We start from the raw sequence: 12,429 nt of genomic DNA, 5'->3' as shown, positions 1-12,429 counted from the left end.
CTGGGATTTTTAGGGTTAAATAAAAGAAAAACAAAAAGTGCAAACATAGCCTGTATGTGTATTGTGCTGTATGATAATGACGACTGAACAATGCAGGGCGTGGTGGGAGGTAAGCAGGGTGATAAGGTGTGTGTTGTGAGATAAATGTACCTTTTTAAACCTGACAAAGGAAAACATAACGCTGTGCGCGTTCACGTGTAGCTGAGTGTCTCTTTAACGCGCATTGGGACTCTCCCGCCCATGCCCAGACTGCGCTCTCCACCACGTGATAACCTGTAGCCACTCACCGCCCGGTGCTGTGGACGCGCATTGGCTCGTGGCCGCGCACGTTCGGTTCGAATAATTTAACCGGGAACGAGTACGTGCGCGCACTCGTATTCTTTGTGTGGCAGCGTAGAGAAGCGCCAAAAGAGTGACCATGGCTGATGAAAAACCAAAGGTGAGTGTCTCCACACATCAATACCAGTTTATTTCACCAGATCTGTGGAGCAGGGGCTCAAAGAAAAAAAGGGACATTTTCCACGTGTTCTGTTTTCCTTGCCAAACTTGAGAGCTACATTTCAACTACTAGCTATACCTACTTTGATAGACCGGAAGGTTTGTGAACGCGCATTCACAGGCGCGCAGATCGCTTTCTGCTTGATCTCACACAGCCAACCAGCTGGTGTCATCCCCAGTGCATGCCTCAGTTTACCAATGCGAGTGTGTGTTTCCATGTTTGAATGACTGCTGCTAACAGCTTATGTGTATGTGTGTTTATTTGTGCAAGTGGGAGAAAGTTTGTGCACTGAGCAGTGGTACACAGTGGTGATAAATTCCTCTAAACCACAGTATTTTCTTTTTATCTTGGTAGATCTGTGGCTCACTCTGCACACACTGAACAGAATGTAAACAAAAGGAAAATGTGCCCCTGGGAAGATGTTCAACTTTACTGAAATACATTTTCTGGAAATTATATTCAGGAACCATTTACATATACCTAAACCACATGGTATATCTGCTTTTGGCTAACCCCATGAATAAATCATTTAATTAAGTTAATACAAAGATTTAGTATCATCAGCATCAATTGCAAAATTGTCAGCAACGGCTTAAAAGTCAAACAGATTGTAAAGGGACATCTGCTTGGGTTTAAACTTTTTTTTAAGTTTTTCATATCTCAATTGTCTCTCATTATATTTGACCTAACTTACCTACCCTAATTAAAACTTGGAGGTTAAGTCCATCAACTCTGGAATAAGCACCTATAGATCTTCATCTAACCTGTGGCTGCTTCTGTTAAATTGGGTGTAAAATTGCAACACACTGAGAAACTAATATGTTGTAATAACAACAACAACAGAGAGAAACGTGCAGTTCTCTATCTGTTAAGATGTAACCAGGAAATGAATGGCATTGCATTTTTTTTTTCCAAATTAGAGTTTACTTTTTGTTGATGGACTAACCAATAATCAGCTAATTACTCCATCTCTGGTTCCCCTCATCAGAATCAGAATCAGGCCAAGTATGTGTTCACAAACAAGGAGTTTGACTTTGGTTAATTTTGCTCTCAATGTACAGGGAATAGTATAATAAACATTAACTCTAAAAGAAAAAAAATAATAATTGAGGAATTTAGACTAATGTGTACAGTATAGTGCAACTGTAAGGACTGCATGATTTTTCTGCAGTATTAACATTAAAATTTCCAACAGTTTTACAGCAGTGCTTCTCTGACACTCTGACCGTTAAGTGTTCATCAGAGTGACAGCCTGAGGGAGGAAACTGCCTCTGTGTCTGGTCGTTTTGGCGTACAGTGCTCTGCAACGCTTGCCAGAGGCTCATGTTAACTGTGTTTTTTTTTTTTTCCATCTCACTTTATCCCACAGGAAGCAGTCAAGACGGAAAGCAATGAACACATAAACCTGAAGGTAGCGGGTCAGGATGGGTCTGTAGTGCAGTTTAAGATCAAAAGACACACGCCGCTCATCAAACTCATGAGAGCCTACTGCGAGAGACAGGTGGGCATGGATCTATATCAGCACACAGCAACCATCACTGATTGAGTGTGCACAACACTCAAGATGATGTTACAGGTTTATTTTCTAAAGCGGTGGTTCCCAAACTGAGGGGCACGGAGCTACTATGTGTATTGAAGTGAATGTTCCAACTGAGGGTAGCTTTGTGATGTTTAGCTTAGTTTCAGCCCATAAGAAAAATGCTGACAATGAAGAATGACACATATGATGTTTGTCAATTCAAAAGACAGTTTTTAAGTCAAGAAAGTCACAGGTTGTTGTAAAGATAGTAAAATACTACTTAGTTTTGTAGAACTACACCGTGTCGATCAATATATGTCACCATCACCATGGCAAAGAAAAACTATTTATAAAGGTGAAAATCACAATAAATCTGGCCATATTGACAACTGTTATGTGAAAGGAGAGTGTTTTGGTGAGTGTTGAACAAGACGTCACTTACACAACATTGAAATTACGTAATTAGAAAGACTACACACCCAGCAGTCTTGTATTTCATCAGTTTAATGACAAACTGCGCCTTTCTCGAGTTGAAAAATGATCTTGTAAATTGACAAACATCATATGTGTAATTCATGGCACAATTCAAACAGGATCAGAAACTTTTGTCTCTCACCATTCACTACCATACAAACTTTTTCTGCATGTGAATGTGCATAACATTTGAACAATGGCTCCCATCCGTAAGTGTCCCAGTAAGCCATGCGAGTGAGTCAGCACGCCCTAGAACTGGTACACCTGAATGTATTGCAGTAATTATTCACATAATTAGTTACACCAGAGCTTTTCCTGCTATGACATGCAAAATACCACTAAAAAGGCTGGTCAGAGTGGAATATTTTTGTGTTGTTGAGCCACTAAGGGCCTGCTTATTTACCCATGTAAAAGAGGAAGCTGTATAGACAGCATGGAGGAAGGATTAGAAGAGCCATGTCAAGTTATGCTGCATTTATATCATATGGAAATAATTATTGGAACTGCTTGATGGTTCGAAGCAACAGCTTTGAAGTATGCACATGTTCAATCTTGTTTGAAGACCATAAAAGGCTATGAGAGTAATTATTCTCAGCCCTTCGGACTTATCACACATGCAGTTGGTGACGGGCAATGTAAGCTTTTGTTGTACAGCATTATACATTTTTAGTAAAGTTTTAACCTTAAGCAAACAAGTTGTAATGTCCATGCAATTTAAAAGCCCCACTTGTTGCGCTTATAGATGATGTGGTCGAAGAGTTTTGACAGTTAATGCTTTAAGGTCAAAACTAAAGTAAAAGACAGATGAGACTGATTAAAGAGTTATTCATTACAGTCACGTTTTAAGTCTTTTTCTACTGCAAGAGTTATTGTTCATTATTTATTGGCAATGCTCTGTGCTGCTCTGCTCTGCTCTGCTGCTCTTCTCTTCTCTTCCTGCTCAAATGCAGGTAAGGCTTCAGAGTTGATGCAAATCTTCCCTGAATAGCTGAACACAGCCTCAGGCTTTACCTCTCTCTCTCATTCCTCAAACCAAGCTCCCTTATCTGCTTGTCCATCTTTGATTCCACGTGTTAATCATAAAATATATCTCATCTTTTCCATCAGCAGTTGAGAGCTAAATCACTTCTGAAGTTGTCCTTCGCCAAGCTACTTGCTATAATGGGATGCAGGAATGCTGACTTATTCTAATGACGGTGGGACGAGTGCCAGTATAGTTCATAAAACTTTACTGTTATGGCTACAAAACAATCCTGAGGTTTGCAGATAAAGTTTACATTCTGAACTTAAGAGTTAAGAAGAGCACGTCTAATGAAACGCAACCTCTGACTTTCCTTTTTTATCTGAAAGTCAAATAAGCGTTCAGCTCTCTGGAAGAATGGAAACACAACGCCAAATTGTCTATTCGTCAGACTGCCAGCAGGGCAAAAGAGATATGTTTGTCATGCAGCTCATTTAAAACTACAGTGAGAACCAGATGTTTTCCATTATTCATTTATTCCTGTTTCACTGCAGACAGTGTAACTCATTATTTTTGTATGACGCTCAAACTTCAGCAGGCATGCCTTAAACAAGACGAGGCTTGCTTTAAAATACTATAAATATAATATCTGTATTATTTTATTGGTTTGAGAGGAGAGATTTCCATTAAAATGTGCTCAGAGAATTACATTTGCCATTTTGTGCTTTTTTGTAGCTTGTTTCGTTAATTTTGTCACATTTTTAAAAACCCCTTCTTGTTCTTTGTATTGCCCAAAATATTAGTTATTTATTGTTCGGGTATTTGTTTACATGTTTTATGTATGTTTGGTTTTGTTTTGTTTTTTTGGGTGTAAACCAACTTTAACTTTGTTGCAATGTGCAACAGCATTTTTAAAAATGTTTTGTTAGTAGAAGTCATAGTTCTTATACTGGTGCTAATTCTAACCCACTTAGCAATAGTAAAAAACAAATATAACACTCCCACACCCACACCCACACCCACATTACATAAACACCCAATTTTTTTGCAATGACCCCTTAAATGTGGGTATCAAACACAGACAAAGATATGTGTGCAGTGGAGCAACGATATTTTACAGTTTAACAATAAACTGTATCTGTAAAATGACATGCTTTTCTTGCATTGATAAGTTAAAATGTAAATTACCCCAAGCATCTTTTTCTGCATTGTGTTCTGTAAATAAAGAGTTTTCATATTGATGCATATCAGACAACATATACACCAGTGTTTGTCAATCCTGTTCCTTCGGCCCCCCTGCTCTGCATCTTTTAGATGTTTCCCTGCTCCAACACACACTTGATTTACAGCAATATTTTTGTGTGTTTGTCTCTCCAGGGACTTGCAATGAGGCAAATCAGGTTCAGATTTGATGGACAGCCAATAAATGAGACAGACACACCAGCACAGGTAAGTGTGAAGTCTTGAAACAATATGTTTAAATACCCAATACACACTCACAAGGAACACTGTGCCAGGGGTTAATAGTGGAGTCAAGCATGCTTTATGGGCTTCCACATGCGTCATCACTTGTGCTGATGCATTTCAGGCATCCTTATCAAGTAAAATATGCATATTTCATGCAGTCTTTTCTATGCAGTTTCACGGGGAAGCTCATATGAAGTCAATATTGTCCACACACAGCTCAAATCTGTCCAGTGTCTGAACAAGTCTATGGGCACCCACAAATCTAATAAATCAGTCAGAAAGTTAAATATACAACAGTCCAGCCCTCATTGAGCAGTGTGTGGTAGGAATGTCTGTAGGCTGAAACCAGACATACACCAGGTCTTTGTGCAAGCCACAGTTTAGGACATGCTGATATTGGGAGCATGCAGCAGCCTCAGGCTGTCAGAGCACACAAAGCTACATTATAGTTGCTGTATTCTCGAACTTGTGTTGAATATGCCATTTTATACGAATGCCAATATACTTCCTGCAAATTAATGGCTGGAGTAGATACAGATACTTGCACGTTACTCTGACGCTATGCAAAGCCTGTGTATGTAAACTGCAGTCATCAAAGCCAAATGGAGTGATTGGTTTGGTCACAATGGTGCCAGCTTTGGGGTGCATATCATGTAACTGCAACATCTTGACATGGCATGTGCTTGCCCCCCTTTTTCTCTACAGTATAACTCCTGTCACTTTACACTATTTGCTTAATAAAAGCAATTTATCTATGAAAATAAATACACAAGATGCAGACCAACTGGCTATGAAATGTAGCAAAGATTGTGCATAATTAATCATGTGACACACGTTAACTTCTGTTTTCTCTTTACAGTTGGAAATGGAAGATGAAGATACAATTGACGTGTTTCAACAACAGACGGGAGGCCTGATTTAATCGACTACATGCATCACCATTTTCCTTCTTAACACAACAAACCTTCCCAGCCTGTAATCCACAGCGGCTGCTTCTTTGCCACTTGTCCTATTGTCTCAACAGAATTCCACGCAGAAGGAGTCGTCATTTCTCTGCTACACATAACTGCTGTATAGTATTATCACTCTTGCCCTTGTTACTTTTCTGTTTTTGTACATAAGCCACATCCAGATCACCCTGAATTCAGGTTTTGTTCATTCATGCTGTATTTGTGGTTAATGTTAAGGACTTCCCTTCCTGGTTTGGAGGGCTTCTTCTGAGGTTGCAGACAGATAGGACTGGTCATAGAGTGGGAATTAATAAAACTGACTTAACTGATCAAAATGCTGTGGCGATAGGCTTGGTCAGCGTCCAGCAAATCTGTTTTTTCAGTGTACTATTTTGGGACTGGCTATCACTTAGTGAATATATACCCAGTTTGGGAATGGGGCTGGATTGTCACTTGTTTTTCTGTTATCATCAGAAAAAAATATTTGATTTTATACATTTTTATATGGTAGTGGATGTGTAGAGAAATGTTTTGATTAGTCATTTGACTAGGCCAAGCTTCAAATTTTGGGAAGCCTGAAGAGATGTTCCAGTTAAATAAACAACTGTATTGTCTATTAAGATGCCTGGTAAAATAAAGCTATTTTCTTTTTCAAACTTCCACTAATTTTGTCTGGCTTTCCAGTGTGATTGTTTGACCTAGAAATACAACTGTGACCAGAGTACAAATACAGTGGAAGAATAAGATCTTCACCAGCTGGAGGTCAAAGGTTTAACCACGTTTTTCTTCTAAGCTGTTCCTTGTAAAGCATTTTGCAGTGTGTCATGACCAATGCTCATAGATTAGACAGCAGAAAAAGCCCTCAGGGATGTGGTCTCTGCTGTCTGATCGCTGACATGCAGCACAGACCTGCCACCAACAAGAGAGGCGATCGCTGAGGTTCTGTCCAATGAGAGAGGAGTTCTGTGACGTTCTGTCCAATCAGAGCGGGTCGAACGCTGGTGGGATGGGTCTCGTGGGCTGGCACCGCAGAACCGTCGGATCTGGTCTTCGTTATGTTTTTCAGTGTCGGGTGGAGTCTACATCCTGTCGCATCTCTGCGGGGAAGGTGGAGGACTTTTCTTTAGTTTCTCGTTGACTGTTTGTTACTGCCAAGACATCGAAAAATACTCCGTGAAGATGACGACGACCACCACCTTTCAAGGAATGAGCCCTGGGTCGAAAAGCAGCTCCAGGTAAAGAAAAGAGGCCGTTAATGTTTCATGGAGGAACAAAAGAAGTGTGATGCGGGCAAAGCCTCTCAGCTAGCAAACGCCTCTTTTCTGCTTAAAGGCAGCCTGCTACCTTACATTAGCTTGCTGCTGGCATGGCGAGGGATTTTTCTGGATTTAGCTAAACTGTCACATCGTCTTGCTAATTAAGTTAATCTTATTGGGTGTCTGATGCGCCATATAGCCTCTGGCCACACTAAGTTAGTTAGGTTAGCCCATGTAAGCTCTGTAGAAAAGGTTAATTGTGCGTGCGAGTCAAAGAAAGAAAAGGAGAGAAACCCGGAGATGTTTTCCATCTTTTTTTTTTTTTTTTTTTTGTTGTTGGAAGAAATGGCCATAGCTTCCTGACATTACCGCTCGACTGGCTGGTGTCGACTGCGAAATAACTTTCTGTAGTTCAAGACCGGGCTCTTATCCTGCTGTGATTTCTATATGTGCTGCTCTTTTGAGTTGCGGATGATTTTAGACCTATATTACATCCGTTATTTGTGGATTATTAAGCTTTTTTTTTCACAAGCGGACCAAAGGTATAGGCTCAGAAGCAAGAGTCCAAATGTGTGATTGATTGCAGGAAGAATCCTAGACCAGACTTTGGTCTGCATATGTCATTATCACTAAATGGCTTTGTTGGTTAGAGATAATGGAAGTTATGTCTATTTAGTATTATAAAATAGATATCTTAGGTCTACGCTGTTGTCTCCGTCTGACGCACAATGTCTATTAAATGTTTATATTCATGGAAAACCACCTTTAAGAGGGCCACTCATCCTCCAAGCACGCAGTCATAGCTTTCCAGTAAGTGATGCGTCTCGTCTGGATGCAATCCTGCCCCTTTGCAGTGAAAATAAAGCAAAGAAATTGACTTTAAATTGCGACTGGTTCAATCATAGGGCGTGATTTCTAACGCACACAAACCAGATTTTGAGGAAAATTACTACTAATAGCCTTTTCCTGACTGATCACACCAAATCTCAGTCAGTCATTAAGCGTTTTTGAAGTCGCATGCTGTTTTCGGATGATGCGGGGGCTTGGGTGGGGGCTTTGAGCTAGCTAAGCCTGTAAATCTTTCCTTAGCTCTTTGCTTTTGCTCCTTAAAGCCCAATTTTACGAGCTGCTGGTCATTTGTGCTGCTGGCCGACCGAACGGTTCCGTACAGCAGCAACTTGAGCAGAATTAGGCTAAAATCTTAGTAGGCCGTCAAAAGCCTCCTACCCTGCCTTATCAGACATGCCATCTTTGGCCCTGGAGCTCAGCTATATCTGCCCTAGCTCCACCTGCCTGAAGCTGCCCGTAAGCTTCTCAACATTAATGCCATTTCATTGATATTATTTGCAGTTTCATTCTAGGGTGGGGTCTGCTGCCAGGCAGCTCAAAGCTTTTCCCCCCATCGCAATCCGTGTGGAAAGCATGAGCTCATCCTCTCTGGCCGGGAGGTGAAGTCTGGTTTAGGCATTACTGTCACAGCCAACTGTGACAGACACTAGTACGTATACAAGAATTGATTGAGAAAATTCACGCTGCGTGGATTTTCCCTCCTCTGGTTGCTTTCTTTGTAGTTCTCCTTTGAGAGCGGAGTTGTTTTTTGGACTCCATCTGCCCGCCTGGCCCTTGGACAGCTGCTCAGTGTGTCAGCTGGTGGCTTCAGGGACTCTGAGGAGAGAAGAGTTTGCTGGAAAAAAAGAGGGAGGGGTTCGGCAGGGCCTCTGCAAACACATCAGTTTTTGTCGTCCACCCCGACTGTCCTTCAGCACAGCAAGGAAAAAGGGTTTCCCTGCTCATTATTATGTTCCTTTTGTTCAGCTTGTGGTGGAAGGAATGTCGGTGTAAAGTGGGCTTTGTTTATCATGCTCTGGTCCGCATGCAAGCTCCTATCTTGTTCAAGAACAGTCCATTTATTAGGTGACCTACATTTGTTGTGGACCCCAGACTTTTCGCCTCTATTGTGAGATATTGACCCAAAGGCATCTAATTTAATTAACTCATTTAATAATTGAATAACAATGCTACCAGGAACTGACACCAACCATGCTTGTGTCACTGCAAAGGAATTCGTATCAAGGAGAGGCTGCAGCTAGCCAGCTAACTCTGTGATTATATGCGACTGGAGTCAGCTGCCGGGCAGAGATTGTGACTGTCTGTCTGACAGGCTGACAGCCGGGGCTTAGACAGTAGAGACCTTGATGTGTGTTTTTGTGTGTGTGTTGTATGTGTATAAAAGGGTTAGGGTGGAGTAGGGAGAAGGCTGTAAGTAGCTCGAGGCATCTTCATGTTATATTTGACTATTGATTTTTTTTTTTCTGCACTGTGCAGCTGATCAGCGGCATGTGACACGAATGCCATGTGTTTTAGTTCGGCCTAAAGAGTGAGTGATGTGAGCATGAAAGCAGGATGTCAATCCAATGACGTTCTAATCTGTAATTTGTCGCTCTTAAGGGTGCTACGGCCGCCAGGAGGGGAAACCAGCTTCTCCTTTGGCACGGATGAAAACTCAACCCCCCAGCGCAAGAGCAAGATGGCCTCCAGCATCTTTGCAGAACCTGATGACCCCCATGCTCATCGGAGGAACAATCCACCCAGTAACTCAATCTAACATCATTCATACATATTATAGTTATCTTTCCATGTTATAATATCAGAGCCAAAGGAATTAAAACAATAGATTTCTAAGGTAACATTCAGAGATATTTGAGTTTTGCACTAGGAAGGGCGTATATGAAAAAAAGATTAAGATAAATCTTGCAAGTCCAGACAGAGCCACCAGAATCCTTAAGAATGAAAAAAGCACCATGGAATTAATTCTTCTAACTTGAGATTGGAAAAAATACAAACTGGAGTGTATTTTTCCATTTAGGTTGTCAGAAAGAACATCCCACAAGTGCAATAGCCAAAAAACCCTGGAGTACAGGGATAAGGGTAATTTGAAGCTAGGCTTTGTTAAATGGGATGAGGATCGGCCCTCAATGGAAAGAAATAGGTCAGTTAAAAAATGTGTCAGTTGGTGAAATGTGTGACCTTGTATAGACACGAGGGAAGTTTTATTTTGAGTCCACAAACACAGCAGCAGGGGATACGAGACCTGTAAATGGTTTTGAGTCGTCAAGGTCACTGCAAGCATACAGCCACAGAGGCCTTAATGAAAAATTAATGTTGTCTGACATCATTGTGCCTCTCAGTATGTTTACAATAAACCAGATAAAGCTTTAGCCAAACACAAATTACTCTTTAGTATTTGTCATCTTTATTGCTTGTTATTAAGGATGGAAATTTTTACCCAGTGTTTGGTAAAGGCTCAAAGTTTCTCTAAAGTGCATAAAAAGAGAAAATTCAAGCCGACAGCAGTAGGATCGCATTTTCAGCTCATGGCCTTGAAGTTATTCACAAGCCAAGGATCACATGTTTTCACACTGTCCACTTGTGGCAAACCGTTTACATGGTGTATCAGAATTTCTGCGTGTGTGCGGACAGTGAAGAATTTACCCTAAAATCCTTATTTTATCCTCTGACCTCTGCAGCCAGCAGCTGCCGACAGCAAAGTCTTTTCCTGCCTGCATTGTTTCACTTGGGTCTAGGTCAAGTTCAGGGGGGGCTTCTCATAGTTATCCCACTTTAACGGATACAACTGGATGAGGATATTTGTTTCTGGTTGAATGAGCAAAGTTTATTACAATAACAGGTTTTATGTGCATTGTGTGATCCTTCTGACCTGAGTATGAACTCTGAGTTTAGATGAACACATTTGTTTGCTTTGGCATGCCGTCCTGTGAAGATCCTTCTAAATACACCTTTTTATCTGCTCAATACTTGTCTGGACCATCTGGAACAATGGCATTTTTGGTGCGACTACAGTCCTGCAGCACTTGTCTATGCCTCACCATTGGTAAAATTGTCGGCCTCTTTAAATTAGAGTCCCGTGTGTGTGTGTGTGTGTGTGTGTCTATATATATATATATATATATATTTATATTTTTATAATATATATTTATATTTTTATAATATATATATGGAGAGGTAGGGAATGCTAGGATCTCACACTGAGTTTGAATTAGAGATGTTGCATTAAAGTAGTATGCATTACAGCGGTCAGAGAAAATTTTAAATTTGATTATGTAGTTGAATTATAAAAAGAAAATTGATATTCAGTTGTGGAACAATGGCACTACTGCAATGCTGCACTGAATGTACTGCATGATGGACAGGACAAGGTCACTTTCATTGAATGAAAGTGAAATGTAGGCCAAGCTGAAAAGAGGGAATAATTCAACAACAACTGTGTGGAGAATTCAAAATTTAACTCGATCACAGAGAGAGCGATTTGCATTCCATGCAAGTAAGCTGCAATAGGAAATGCTTCAGATCTTAGTCAGCAGATGGCAAAGTTGTGGAACCACGAGATAAAATTGTATGTAAGCTACAGTTAGCCTACCAGTCCACCACTAGCAACATGAGCGCAAACATGGATAAAATTAGACTGTTGATATCAATCAGAGAGACAGCACTCTTATGGTGCAAAAATAGATATCCAAATGGTTTGAACTTGTGGTGGGTGATCTGACATTTTAGATCGTGGACAATCTTGAAGGCATCCACAATCAACTTTTACGGCAAAGCACAGGGGATCAAATCAAACAGATCACTGCATTTAATGTCCTCTGCGTTTTTCTTTCCAAACTTCACATAACCTCATTGACTAGCAGATGCATGTTATGTGAACAAACCAATAGAGTGATGTAGCATGCTGGATGACGTTGTGGATAGTGATTGCATTTAAATACATTGTTTTTTTTATCCAGGTGCCTCGCCCTTACTCCAGACTTATGTAGGGTTTGTTGTTTGTATTGTTCTGTTTTGTTTTAGAAATAATGTAACATAATTTTTGGCCAATTTTGACAGCCCTACCCCTCTTAGATCGGGTGTCTGGGAAGGCCTGATTTTCATAATCATCAAAGGTCTCCATAGACTGTAAGCAGAGGATATGTTGTAGTTCATTCAGAATTCAAATATCCACTGCCTGCCTCAGACAATGTCACGGCAATGTCCGGTTTATTCTGAATAATCCTCAATGTGAACCGTCTTCATAGGGACTATTAATTCAATATAAAGTCTTTTCCAATAAGAACTTTTCACAGCAAGGTCTGTGGATTTATTCAAAGTGACTGGGACATTCGTTCTGGAAAGGCATGTTGTTGTTGTTGTTGTAGTTGATGTCATCTTTGAATGCTTTGATCCGTGAAATATCATTTACTTTATTAGTATGGTTGTTGGCAGAAATCTTAAAAACTGATACAGTC

General features: G+C 40.5%; 1 protein-coding gene across 1 annotated transcript; it reads left to right on the top strand.

The window, feature by feature from the left end:
* The first annotated feature begins 367 nt into the window (after positions 1 to 367).
* Positions 368 to 6,526, top strand: LOC141020215 (small ubiquitin-related modifier 2-like). Its single transcript, XM_073495290.1, has 4 exons — positions 368 to 439; positions 1,869 to 2,000; positions 4,831 to 4,902; positions 5,780 to 6,526. The coding sequence occupies exons 1-4, from the start codon at positions 419 to 421 to the stop codon at positions 5,840 to 5,842; spliced, it is 288 nt and encodes a 95-aa protein (XP_073351391.1). The 5' UTR covers positions 368 to 418; the 3' UTR covers positions 5,843 to 6,526.
* Positions 6,527 to 12,429: the final 5,903 nt, after the last annotated feature.

This window comes from Pagrus major, chromosome 23 (genome assembly GCF_040436345.1).
Source record: "Pagrus major chromosome 23, Pma_NU_1.0".
Classification (NCBI taxonomy): Eukaryota; Metazoa; Chordata; class Actinopteri; order Spariformes; family Sparidae; genus Pagrus; species Pagrus major.
The sequence above is the reverse complement of the archived record's forward strand: the minus strand, read 5'-3'. Positions and strand labels throughout refer to the sequence as shown.

What these genes read in the sequence shown, in the direction of transcription:
- LOC141020215 (XM_073495290.1), top strand. Translation starts at nt 419, where the DNA reads ATGGCTGATGAAAAACCAAAG. An exon ending in TGGCTGATGAAAAACCAAAG is followed by an intron (nt 440 to 1,868) that starts GTGAGTGTCTCC and finishes TTTATCCCACAG; the next exon opens with GAAGCAGTCAAGACGGAAAG. An exon ending in AGACAGACACACCAGCACAG is followed by an intron (nt 4,903 to 5,779) that starts GTAAGTGTGAAG and finishes TTCTCTTTACAG; the next exon opens with TTGGAAATGGAAGATGAAGA.